Consider the following 14,052-nt stretch of genomic DNA (forward strand, 5'->3'; position numbering starts at 1 on the left):
GCTAAGCTGCATAGTTCCTCTTACAGTTTGTATATCTCTGCCTCCATCTGTCAGTGGATGAGCATAACCCATGTGTTTCTGGACTGGTCTGATGGATGAAAAGGAACAGGCATTTTAAACTGGATGCATGGGATTATCAGTAACCAGCACAGTGATTTAATCAATCCTTTTCCCAACTCTTCTTTTCCTTCAGCAATCTAGTTGCATCATTCTGTACAATGTGCCACTTTCCTAAGCTCTTACTCTGTAGGCCCACCAACTACACTATTATCATAATCTAACTGGGTGTCATATGTAAAAGGATCAAAGCCATAGATAATCTATTCCCATCAGAGCTCCATAAACAAAAGCATGTGGAATGGAAAAGGGCATCTACCTCTCCGTGGCCCACACCACTCTTGTCCTTTCTTCTTTAGTTCTACTGCATTCAGGAAGCACTGCAGAGTTCAACACTGGTACCATGCCACAGTTTATATAGTATAGGCAAATAAGTCAATAAAAAATTTGCATCGTGATATTTCATTTTTTTTTATTGTACTCCTTTTATCAAAACATCTCAATCAAGTTTAACAATCTTGGAAGGCTACAATCTGGAGCTATAAGAAAAATTTGCTCAAATGTGGTTGCTTGGGAAATTTAAGAAAAAAAATGTTCTTACAAAGCCCATGATGATCAGAGTGAAGGGAGTGCTCATCAGGTAAGGCAGGGTTTCCCAAGCCATTCCTGGGGCACACCTAAGTCAATCAGGTTTTTAGGAAAGCCATAATCAATATGCATGAGATAGATCTGCACACATTGGAAGCCCAGGACTACTAAGATAACTGCATATATTTACAGAGACCCAGTGTGTGCAAACCTACCTCATGCATATTCATTATGTATATCCTAGAAAACCAAAGGGCTAGGTGTGTCTCCAGGAGAAGAGTGGGAAACACTGAGGTAGGGACAAGCGTGTTTACAAGTGAACAGACACCTGAGGAAAGTACTCAGGCTTACTTGTATAAATAAGCTGTAATCTGAAAAGATATGTGCAACTCCCTTCTTACTCAGGACTAACAAATGATCAGTCTCCTAGACATGGCAGAGTCAGGGAACGCTCAATTTCTAGGCAACTCAGTTGAGGACCTCCTCTTCTAGGCAGTGTCATGCAGTGCAGCCAGGGACCTTCATCTTCCAGGCAGTTCCGTCAGAAAGGCTTCCCTTCTAGGCGGTACAGTTAGATCCCCAGTATGCCTTGGTAAGCCATACACTGAGCCGTCATTAGCTTTCTCCCAAAACAGAAACTCTACTCCAGCCAAACATGATATAAACACAATCCATATCACCCCCCAAGTCATTTCCCAGTGTCCTGCTCCCACCCCTTGAACCAATGATATCAGTATAACCAGTCACCTGTGAATGGTATTCCCTCAGCACAGCCATGGCCCCCACCAAAAATGCCTCTGCCTTATTTCTATAGTTATTGGCTGCAGCATCTCTTGTGACTTGAAGACAAAACAATTGTCCCTTTTTACACAGCCTTGCAAAGCTGAGTTCTAAATTGGTTCTGGAAAGTCGAATATTGCATGATGAGTTAGTTTCCGTGGGATTAAACTAGATACCCCAAGTGGAAATAGGACCAAATCATTAGGAGATTTGGGGAGAAGGGATTAATGTGGGGGATATAACATTCACCTACACAATTAAACACGTTTTTCTTTCTGAAGTCCCAGAGCAAATGTTGCTAAAATTACTACCCATGAACCTGCACGGAGACGGATACAGAGCCAAGAGGAGGAGGGGCAACAGCAAGAGCTGGGAAGGAGTTGTGCTCCCCCCTCCTGTCCTGGAATGTGGCTCAAGTCATTCTTTCCTCCCCTCCATCTTCTGGTATCTATCCGCCGCTGGCTGATTGAACTCCTGACGCACTGGAAATGGCAAGCAGCTCCGACACTATCGGAGGGAGATGCTCCAGTCTGCAGCCACGTTCACTGCTGGCTTTCGGATGGTCAGTACAGATGTTTCCATAGAATACTCAAAATCCAAGGCTGACTCCCCACCATCTGTAACACAATGAAGGAATTTAAAAGCTAAAGAGAAAAAGGAAAGAGAAACCCCAGAGCAAGCAAGGCAGATAGGGAACTGGAAGCTAAAGCTGTACCGAATAACTACCGAATAACTATTTGGCTGAATACGAATAATGAAAACTATTACTCAGCTGAATACGAATACCAAATATGAATGGGTATTGAGCTTTACAAACATAACAAATAATTGAAGAAGCAATGTGAAATCAGAGATCAAGTGTTTATTTCAGTAGGATTTAGCACAGTAGAGCCCCAGATTATTCATATTCAAATTTAAATCACTATTTGGCTGAATATGAATAATGTATTTAGGACACTAGTTAGGGCCAAATTAAATCGAATACGAATATTCGGTACAGCCTTACTGGAAACATCAGTACCCTGTTGGACTAAGCCCGAGGAGCTTGCTGGGCTCAGGCTGAGATGTGGCAGTATATGATACAGCTGGAATCAGTTCCTCTCTTACTATGTGCTGGATTCAGATGTACATTCAGATGACAATTTTACATATGTTGCCGAAGTAATGCATAGGGGGAAGGAGGCAATTTTACAACAGGAAATCTAGGTGAAAAGTTTAAAAAGAGACACACACCTATGTGCCTTTATAAAATAGACTCCCAGATCCAACCCCAACAATGTACAGATGCCGATACACAAATTTACACCTGCTCCAAAAAAGGTGTAAATGTGTGCATGTACATCACATCTCTGCTTCTGCTCAAACTACGCCCCCAGCATCGCTCACATGCAGATTGTGTAAAATCAGCACACTTTTTTTGTGTGCCTACTTTTTACGCAGCCACGCAATTTTATAAAACTCCTTTTCTGAGCAGAAAGCAAGCTTTACATAAGTGAAAAGTTTTAAAAATGACCTCATTACCCCCTCACTCTATTACTTGGCACCCAAACTTATACGCCGATATATAGAATACTAGCACTTACACACATAAGCGCTATTCTATAAGCATACAATTCGCTTGGGGGCCCTTTTACTAAGCAGCGGTAAGCCCACCGTGGTCTTACTGTGCGGGAACCTGGAATTACCACCAGCCCAATGCAGGTGCTGGAGGTAGTTCCACCCCCAGCACAGCATTTCCGGCGCCAGGGAAAATAGGTCCCTATTTTTTACCGCAGCAGTTCCCTGGCGGTAATCGCTGCCCAGTTACTGTCAGCTTAGCACAGGAGCTCTTACCGCCACCTCAATGGGTGGCGGTAAGTGCAATCTTACCGCGTAGCCAAATCAACATTTACACACGTAACTTATAGAATACTGTAAGTTATACACATAAATGCTGCATTTAGGCATGACCACTTGCTATTGACATGGCATAAGTGGGCATGCCTAAATGTATGCACGTAAGATGCTATCTTACGCTGGTGCCAAGATGCCGTTAGAAGAATTAGTGCTCAGCGTGCTGCGTCTGTGTGGCGCACAGTTATAGAATTGCCTCCTTAGTGGTTAAGGTTAAAAAAAAATACAGAAGGAAATCATTTACACAATAGTAGTAATAACAGTAAATTAAGATTACAGAGAGGATAGCAACAAGGATGGTTTCCAGGTTCTGGTGTTGGTCTGTATTATCCTTGGTCAGACTCGGTGGCAAGATACAATGGACCTGATATTCAAAGGAGTTAGGCTCCTAATTTTGAGAGTTATCTTCCTAAATTGGTCTTTTTGAAAATTTACCAGGGCTGAGTGCCTAAGGTACATGAAAATGGGTGACAATATGGGAGGATTTAGAGCAAGGGGAAAAAGTTAGGTGCTTAGCGCCGATTTTCAATTTTCAGCACTAGGTTAATAAATCAAGGCAAATGAATGTCACCTGTTGTACTCCAATGAGTGGAGTGGAACAGGTGGATGTGAAGCGTCTGTTCACGCTTTCCAAAAATACTAGGACTAGGGGGCATGCGATGAAACTACAGTGTAGTAAATTTAAAACAAATTGGAGAAAATTCTTCTTCACCCAACGCGTAATTAAACTCTGGAATTCGTTGCCGGAGAACGTGGTGAAGGCAGTTAGCTTGGCAGAGTTAAAAAGGAGTTAGACGGTTTCCTAAAGGACAAGTCCATAAACCGCTACTAAATGGACTTGGGAAAAATCCACAATTCCAGGAATAACATGTATAGAATGTTTGTACGTTTGGGAAGCTTGCCAGGTGCCCTTGGCCTGGATTGGACACTGTCGTGGACAGGATGCTGGGCTCGATGGACCCTTGGTCTTTTCCCAGTGTGGCATTACTTATGTAGACCTAACATTATAAGCATTATTATTTAAGATGAATTTTCATCTGAAAACTTAAGCTTTTAAGTTTGGATGAAAATTGGGCTCAACTTTAGGAGCCTAAATTTAGGAACTCAACTTTCTTTTCTTTTTAATATTAGGCCTGACATATTTTGCTGCCCCAGCTGTTGTTTCTCCTGTTTTCTCCAGGATTCTAGAGTTTTTTTCTGCTCATTCTAGTGTGCGAGTCTTTTACTTTCTCTATCACCTTTGCAAAAATGTGATCTCTGAGATCTTTGTTTTTGACACAGTACAGGAAGAAATGCATGTCTTTTTTTTGTTTTTATAATTTCTACATCTCATATTTTACTTAGCTCCAAGAGGAAGCAGACTTGGGTGTTCCCCCTGGCTGAGAAAGGAAATGGCAAAATGAATCCCTGGGAGAGGCTGACTCTGATGGATACTCACCAGCCTTTTTGAGAGAGACAGAAGTTGGCTTCCCTATTCCCAGGATCACAACTCTCTCAATCCATGCTGGGCTCTCAAACTTGCCTCTGGGGTCTGCAGAACTAAAAGCAGGAACAATACCGCATAAGTAAAACCAACTCTGAGTGGATAGCTACACTCCCTGGGCTCTCTTTTTTTAGGAAGTCATTTCATACTGTATAATGTTGTAGTGCTGATGTATGTTACAAAAGTTTTGCAGTTTATATAGATTATGCAGATGAAGATGAATTGCTGTATTTGTGTTTTACTGTATACGTTGATAGTTAACTTTCTTTGTGAACCCTGATGAGTGCTTTTGTGGAATTCGTAGTTTAAGAAATGTAAGAAATTAAATGTAAATTGCTTCTCTCCATCTCCTTGGATCCCTTCTGAGCTATCTGAGTTCCTTCTCTGGGACCCTTCTGCATCATTCCTCCTTCCCAAATCCCTACTGCAAAAGGCATCCATCCGCTCCTTCTCTCTTTCTCTCCCAACCTTTCCTCCCTCAAGTGCATGAATAAGACAAATTTTGCACACCCTGATGCTACTGGCATATACCTGGATGTCAGCACACCACCAAAGAAGGAGAAGTTGCGATGAAGGAACTGATTCTTCTTCTCAAAGTTAAAGCTGTGCCCATCATCCACAAATAGGTCCCCTACTGCTGAGCCCTGTGGATCCAAGGTAAGAACAAGAAGGATCAGACATCTCCAGAGTCACAGGAACACGAGAGATACTACCATCACAAAAATAAAGATGAGAAAAACAGAGTGGTAGAAATAAAGCCACAAGATAAACAAAGAAGTTGCACACCTGTAAAGGGTATTCCCTGTGGACAGCAAGATCCAACAGACAGATATGGAGGTGAACATCACCACCTGACGGAGCCGAACCAGTCCCTTATTCTAGAGCTCAGAAACCCTCTGACAAGGTTTCTGAGCATGTGCCATAGTTCCTGCCTCACAACTCCTCTCAGATTGCGACAGTTCATTCAATAAGCATGCTTCAACCTTGGGAAAGGCAGGCGAATCCTGATGTCAGTGGAGAACACCTGCTACAGATGTGCAACTCTACTTTCTCCACGGTCAAGCAGGATCACAACAGCCAAATAGAGGAAACACCTATGCTTAGGGCTGCAGAAAATAAAACTCTTCTCAATGTTAAACAACATACTACTTTATTAATAGTATTCTGCACCCCATAACAGCATGGCACTGGCCAAATGAAGCACTACAAATTCATGCTACTCAAAACAGATCTAAATGCTGTGTCTGCAGCCATAGGAGCCAACTTTTCAAAATGATTGGGGTGCAATTAGTCCTAGCATGCTGCTCAGAGTCAGAAACAAGCAGCAGGGAGCAGCTGCAGTCCATTCATTTGGCTGGTGGAGCTTGGTATCCCCTGCCAGCAAAGGTAAAGATGCCAAGGGTGGGCAATCTCAAAGCTGGAGATTTACCACCGCTATTCTGGAGACTGAAGGCCAATGAGTGAGGTTTTTCTTGTGGGCTCCAGCCATGTCTAAAACCAGTTCTGGCAGACACACATTCAAAAACTGACATATACATAATACATCCAAAACTTAATTATTATCTTCTCATTTCCATCTTCCAAAATTCCACACAGCAGCTGTACAGATCAGCAGGACCCAACGCACTCCAAAACAAGTCAGAAACGCAATTTACAGCTATTATTCAACCACCCTAAGGATTCACCTTTGGGTTTAAAAGGCAAAACCATGTGCATGTAAGGACTGGATAAACAAATTAAAACAAAGTTTAAAGCAAATGTCCTTAATATGTAATTATTGGTAGCAATGATAAAACAGTGATAAAATATTCACATAGCAAGCAGCCTGAGCCAACAGATTTATCAGATTTATTTTCCATTGAACATAGTTAACTTTGTATGAACTTGCCGGTTAATAGTGTGCTGAACTAGACAAACGATGAAACATTTAGACTGACTCTGGACAGAACTTCTGCATGAGAGAAGCCCTTCACTCATTATTCAATACCCGTCTTTGAAATAGTAGTAATAAAAAGCGAATGCTACATACCTGTAGAAGGTATTCTCCGAGGACAGCAGGCTGATTGTTCTCACTGATGGGTGACATCTGCGGCAGCCCCTCCAATCGGAATCTTCACTAGCAAAAGCCTTTGCTAGCCCTCGCGCGCCGATGCGCACCGCGCATGTGCGGCCGTCTTCCCGCCCGAAACCGGCTTGAGCCGGCCAGTCTCATGTGTAGCAAGACAAAGACAAGGGAAGACACAACTCCAAAGGGGAGGCGGGCGGGTTTGTGAGAACAAGCAGCCTGCTGTCCTCGGAGAATACCTTCTACAGGTATGTAGCATTCGCTTTCTCCGAGGACAAGCAGGCTGCTTGTTCTCACTGATGGGGTATCCCTAGCCCCCAGGCTCACTCAAAACAACAAACATGGTCAATTGGGCCTCGCAACGGCGAGGACATAACTGAGATTGACCTAAAAAATTTTCCAACTAACTGAGAGTGGAGCCTGGAACAGAACAAACAGGGCCCTCGGGGGGTGGAGTTGGATCCTAAAGCCCAAACAGGTTCTGAAGAACTGACTGCCCGAACCGACTGTCGCGTCGGGTATCCTGCTGCAGGCAGTAATGAGATGCGAATGTGTGGACAGATGACCACGTCGCAGCTTTGCAAATTTCTTCAATAGAGGCTGACTTCAAGTGGGCTACCGACGCAGCCATGGCTCTAACATTATGAGCCATGACATGACCCTCAAGAGCCAGCCCCGCCTGAGCGTAAGTGAAGGAAATGCAATCTGCTAGCCAATTAGATATGGTGCGTTTCCCCACAGCCACTCCCCTCCTGTTGGGATCAAAAGAAACAAACAATTGGGCGGACTGTCTGTTGGGCTGTGTCCGCTCCAGATAGAAGGCCAATGCTCTCTTGCAGTCCAATGTGTGCAGCTGACGTTCAGCAGGGCAGGAATGAGGACGGGGAAAGAATGTTGGCAAGACAATTGACTGGTTCAGATGGAACTCCGACACAACCTTTGGCAGGAACTTAGGGTGAGTGCGGAGGACTACTCTGTTATGATGAAATTTGGTGTAAGGAGCCTGGGCTACCAGGGCCTGAAGCTCACTGACTCTACGAGCTGAAGTAACTGCCACCAAGAAAATGACCTTCCAGGTCAAGTACTTCAGATGGCAGGAGTTCAGTGGCTCAAAAGGAGGTTTCATCAGCTGGGTGAGAACGACATTGAGATCCCATGACACTGTAGGAGGCTTGACAGGGGGCTTTGACAAAAGCAAACCTCTCATGAAGCGAACAACTAAAGGCTGTCCTGAGATCGGCTTACCTTCCACATGGTAATGGTATGCACTGATTGCACTAAGGTGAACTCTTACAGAGTTGGTCTTGAGACCAGACTCAGACAAGTGCAGAAGGTATTCAAGCAGGGTCTGTGTAGGACAAGAGCGAGGATCTAGGGCCTTGCTGTCACACCAGACGGCAAACCTCCTCCATAGAAAGAAGTAACTCCTCTTAGTGGAATCTTTCCTGGAAGCAAGCAAGATGCGGGAGACACCCTCTGACAGACCCAAAGAGGCAAAGTCTACGCTCTCAACATCCAGGCCGTGAGAGCCAGGGACCGGAGGCTGGGATGCAGAAGCGCCCCTTCGTCCTGCGTGATGAGGGTCGGAAAACACTCCAATCTCCAGGGTTCTTCGGAGGACAACTCCAGAAGAAGAGGGAACCAGATCTGACGCGGCCAAAAAGGAGCAATCAGAATCATGATGCCTCGGTCTTGCTTGAGTTTCAACAAAGTCTTCCCCACCAGAGGAATGGGAGGATAAGCATACAGCAGACCCTCCCCCCAATCCAGGAGGAAGGCATCCGATGCCAGTCTGCCGTGGGCCTGAAGCCTGGAACAGAACTGAGGGACTTTGTGGTTGGCTCGAGATGCGAAAAGATCCACCAAGATGGTGCCCCACGCTTGGAAGATCTGGCGCACCACTCGGGAGTTGAGCGACCACTCGTGAGGTTGCATAATCCTGCTCAGTCTGTCGGCCAGACTGTTGTCTACGCCTGCCAGATATGTGGCTTGGAGCACCATGCCGTGACGGCGAGCCCAGAGCCACATGCTGACGGCTTCCTGACACAGGGGGCGAGATCCGGTGCCCCCCTGCTTGTTGACGTAGTACATGGCAACCTGGTTGTCTGTCTGAATTTGGATAATTTGGTGGGACAGCCGATCTCTGAAAGCCTTCAGAGCGTTCCAGATCGCTCGTAACTCCAGAAGATTGATCTGTAGATCGCGTTCCTGGAGGGACCAGCTTCCTTGGGTGTGAAGCCCATCGACATGAGCTCCCCATCCCAGGAGAGACGCATCCGTGGTCAGCACTTTTTGTGGCTGAGGAATTTGGAAAGGACGTCCCAGAGTCAAATTGGACCAAATCGTCCACCAATACAGGGATTCGAGAAAACTCGTGGACAGGTGGATCACGTCTTCTAGATCCCCAGCAGCCTGAAACCACTGGGAAGCTAGGGTCCATTGAGCAGATCTCATGTGAAGGCGGGCCATGGGAGTCACATGAACTGTGGAGGCCATGTGGCCCAGCAATCTCAACATCTGCCGAGCTGTGATCTGCTGGGACGCTCGCACCCGCGAGACGAGGGACAACAAGTTGTTGGCTCTCGCCTCTGGGAGATAGGCGCGAGCCGTCCGAGAATCCAGCAGAGCTCCTATGAATTCGAGTCTCTGCGCCGGGAGAAGATGGGACTTTGGGTAATTTATCACAAACCCCAGTAGCTCCAGGAGGCGAATAGTCATATGCATGGACTGCAGGGCTCCAGCCTCGGACGTGTTCTTCACCAGCCAATCGTCGAGATATGGGAACACGTGCACCCCCAGCCTGCGAAGTGCTGCCGCTACTACAGCCAAGCACTTTGTGAACACCCTGGGCGCAGAGGCGAGCCCAAAGGGTAGCACACAGTACTGGAAGTGACGTGTGCCCAGCTGAAATCGCAGATACTGTCTGTGAGCTGGCAGTATCGGGATGTGTGTGTAGGCATCCTTCAAGTCCAGAGAGCATAGCCAATCGTTTTCCTGAATCATGGGAAGGAGGGTGCCCAGGGAAAGCATCCTGAACTTTTCTTTGACCAGATATTTGTTCAGGGCCCTTAGGTCTAGGATGGGACGCATCCCCCCTGTTTTCTTTTCCACAAGGAAGTACCTGGAATAGAATCCCAGCCCTTCTTGCCCGGATGGCACGGGCTCGACCGCATTGGCGCTGAGAAGGGCGGAGAGTTCCTCTGCAAGTACCTGCTTGTGCTGGAAGCTGGAAGACTGAGCTCCCGGTGGACAATTTGGAGGTTTCGAGGTCAAATTGAGGGTGTATCCTTGCCAGACTATTTGAAGAACCCACTGATCGGAGGTTATGAGAGGCCACCTTTGGTGAAAAGCTTTCAACCTCCCTCCGACTGGTAGGTCGCCCGGCACTGACACTTGGATGTCGGCTATGCTCTGCTGGAGCCAGTCAAAAGCTCGTCCCTTGCTTTTGCTGGGGAGCCGAGGGGCCTTGCTGAGTCGCACGCTGCTGACGAGAGCGAGCGCGCTGGGGCTTAGCCTGGGCCGCAGGCTGTCGAGAAGGAGGATTGTACCTACGCTTGCCAGAAGAGTAGGGAACAGTCTTCCTTCCCCCAAAAAATCTTCTACCTGTAGAGGTAGAGGCTGAAGGCTGCCGGCGGGAGAACTTGTCGAATGCGGTGTCCCGCTGGTGGAGCTGCTCTACCACCTGTTCGACTTTCTCTCCAAAAATGTTATCCGCACGTCAAGGCGAGTCCGCAATCCGCTGCTGGATTCTATTCTCCAGGTCGGAGGCATGCAGCCATGAGAGCCTGCGCATCACCACACCTTGAGCAGCGGCCCTGGACGCAACATCAAAGGTGTCATACACCCCTCTGGCCAGGAATTTTCTGCACGCCTTCAGCTGCCTGACCACCTCCTGAAACGGCTTGGCTTGCTCAGGGGGGAGCGCATCAACCAAGCCCGCCAACTGCCGCACATTGTTCCGCATGTGTATGCTCGTGTAGAGCTGGTAAGACTGAATTTTGGCCACGAGCATAGAAGAATGGTAGGCCTTCCTCCCAAAGGAGTCTAAGGTTCTAGAGTCCTTGCCCGGGGGCGCCGAAGCATGCTCCCTAGAACTCTTAGCCTTCTTTAGGGCCAGATCCACAACTCCAGAATCATGAGGCAACTGAGTGCGCATCAGATCTGGGTCCCCATGGATCCGGTACTGGGACTCGATCTTCTTGGGGATGTGGGGATTAGTTAAAGGTTTGGTCCAGTTCGCAAGCAATGTCTTTTTTAGGACATGGTGCAAGGGAACAGTGGACGCTTCCTTAGGTGGAGAAGGATAGTCCAGGAGCTCAAACATTTCAGCCCTGGGCTCGTCCTCCACAACCACCGGGAAGGGGATGGCCGTAGACATCTCCCGGACAAAGGAAGCGAAAGACAGACTCTCAGGAGGAGAAAGCTGTCTTTCAGGAGAGGGAGTGGGATCGGAAGGAAGACCCTCAGACTCCTCATCAGAGAAATATCTGGGGTCTTCTTCCTCTTCCCACGAGGCCTCACCCTCGGTGTCAGACACAAGTTCACGGACCTGTGTCTGCAACCGTGCCCGACTCGACTCCGTGGAGCCACGTCCACGATGGGGGCGTCGAGAGGTAGACTCCCTCGCCCGCATCGGCGAAGCTCCCTCCGCCGACGTAGTCGGGGATCCTTCCTGGGAGGCGACGGCAGCCGGCACCGCACGTGGCACCGACGCCGGAGACCTCACCTCGGGCGATGGGCCAGCTGGCGCCACGCTCGACGGTACCGGTGGCGCAAGCACCGCCGGTACCGGAGGGGTAGGGCGCAACAGCTCTCCCAGAATCTCTGGGAGGACGGCCCGGAGGCTCTCGTTCAGAGCGGCTGCAGAGAAAGGCATGGAGGTCGATGCAGGCGTCGACGTCAGAACCTGTTCCAGGCGTGGAGGCTGTTCCGGGCTGTCCAGAGTGGAGCGCATCGACACCTCCTGAACAGAGGGTGAGCGGTCCTCTCGGCGCCGATGCCTGCTGGGTGCCGACTCCTTCGGCGACCCAGAGCTCTCGGTACCGACATGGGAAGGGGACCGGTGACGATGCTTCTTCGACTTCTTGGGACGAAGCATGTCACCGGAGCTTCCCGGTACCGACGAGGAGGACGTAGAATCCAGCCGTCACTTCCTCGGGGCCGAGACCGAAGAGGGTCGGTCTCGGGGGGGGCTGTACTGCAGGAGCCCTCAGGGTAGGGGGAGACCCACCCGAAGGCTCACCGCCACCAGCAGGGGAATGGACAGCCCTCACCTGCACTCCAGACGAAGCACCACCGTCTGACGACATCAGCAGACGAGGTCCCGGTACCACCGACGTCGATGCAGCTATCCGATGTCTCGGCGCCGATGCAGAGGGCCGATGCCTCGATGCACTCGATGCACTGGCCGCCGAGGTTGAAGGTCTGGACGCTGAAGACGTCGATGCACTCGATACCCCCGGTGCCGATGCCGACGAAGAGCCCGAGAACAAAATGTTCCACTGGGCTAACCTCGCTACCTGAGTCCGCCTTTGCAAAAGGGAACACAGACTACAGGCCTGAGGGCAGTGCCCAGCCCCCAGACACTGAAGACACGACGCGTGCCTGTCAATGAGCGAGATTACCCGGGCGCACTGGGTGCACTTCTTGAAGCCGCTGGAAGGCTTCGATGTCATGGGCGGAAAAATCACGCCAGCGAAATCGAAAGACGAAATGGCGAAATTTGGCACAGAAAAAAGGGGAATTTTGACCGGGGCCTAAGTAAGGCCTACCCCGACGACGAAAGAAAACTTAACGGGGTTGAAAAAACTCGAAGTAAAGGAAGGAAAAACCGAAAGTGGCTAATCCAAATGATTTCTGGATTTCTCACAGAAAAATGTCGAAAAAAGACGCGCAAGGTCTACTTTCCGGGGCACGAACGGTAAAACACAACCGTACCGAGCGCGGAGAAAAGAAGACTGGCCGGCTCAAGCCGGTTTCGGGAGGGAAGACGGCCGCGCATGCGCGGTGCGCATCAGCGCGCGAGGGCTAGCAAAGGCTTTTGCTAGTGAAGATTCCGATTGGAGGGGCTGCCGCGGACGTCACCCATCAGTGAGAACAAGCAGCCTGCTTGTCCTCGGAGAAAAGGCAAGTACATTTTTATAATATACCACTGCAATCCACAAAGCAAAAGCAGCAAGTTCCCACATGCTTTTTCTTTTGATTAAAAAAAAATGTTAAGGCTCCCAGGTTTCAACCTATTGTACTTATAAACAGTAGGTCTGATTGTTAAGTACCTGATTCTCATAACATTATGTTAACATCTCTGCACGAATACAGGGAGTCCCTATAACCAACTTCTCCCAATGACACACATTTAAAAATTTAGGACAAATTAGTACTCTAACCAATGAAAACAATACCTCCTCTGTGTACATCCCTATGCTGCACAAGCCCGTATGTTTAAGTGTGAGATCAAATAACAATGCTACCAACAATAAAGACCCAATTATCAATAAAACTGTTTATTATTGAACATCCTCCAGTTTCTGGTATCCTTGGTCGCTCTCCCACTTTTTCTGCAATACCAACAATAAAGAACTTTTGCTCTGCAAAAGCCAGCTGCCCTTGGCCAGGGCTTTGAAATCCAATACTGCCTCTTGTTTACCTTTCCTTTTCTGGGTTTCTCAGCAGGGAGGAGATTTGAAAGGGAGGAGATTTGAAACCAGGGCAATCTGGTCCTGATTATTGTTGGTTACTGAACAATAGGGGCTGAATGGAGCAGGGTTTGGGAGAGTCCCGGAGCCTGGAGAGAGGGGCTCCTGTGCTCCCAAATCTTGAATCTGGGTGAAACACATGCACCTCCTAAAACAGCGTAAGGGTTGCTTCTTTTTTTTTTTTTTTTTTTTTAATCGTTTTGCAATCTTATCCACATACAAAATAAAACCACCAACAGAAAAGTTGGGCTGGGTGCCAGACTGTCATGCTGTCAGAGGGGAAACTGTGGCAGATTACTGAGGCAGTTTGCTGGTGATAAATGGAAAATGAAAAACAAAACCATAATCTGTCACAATTAATTTTTTTAAAGCAGTGTTGGAACACTTCGGCAAGAGCAAGCTGCTTCAGCTAATCCCAGGGGCCTTCTTTCAGCCTGTCCCGCCCCCGAGGGCTAAAGGAAGGCCCCCAGGATTGGCTGAAGCAACCTGTT

The 14,052-nt window shown here is 48.2% G+C and overlaps 1 protein-coding gene across 1 annotated transcript in view; it reads right to left on the reverse strand.

The window, feature by feature from the left end:
• Positions 1 to 651: 651 nt before the first annotated feature.
• GANAB (glucosidase II alpha subunit) overlaps positions 652 to 14,052 on the reverse strand; it is a 75,677-nt gene continuing 62,276 nt past the window's right edge. Inside the window, 3 exon segments of the mRNA XM_030217502.1 lie at positions 652 to 2,042; positions 4,757 to 4,857; positions 5,333 to 5,445. Coding sequence (XP_030073362.1) covers positions 1,933 to 2,042; positions 4,757 to 4,857; positions 5,333 to 5,445 — 324 coding nt within the window. The 3' untranslated portion in view covers positions 652 to 1,932.

Source organism: Microcaecilia unicolor, chromosome 11, assembly GCF_901765095.1.
Source record: "Microcaecilia unicolor chromosome 11, aMicUni1.1, whole genome shotgun sequence".
Lineage (NCBI taxonomy): Eukaryota > Metazoa > Chordata > Amphibia > Gymnophiona > Siphonopidae > Microcaecilia > Microcaecilia unicolor.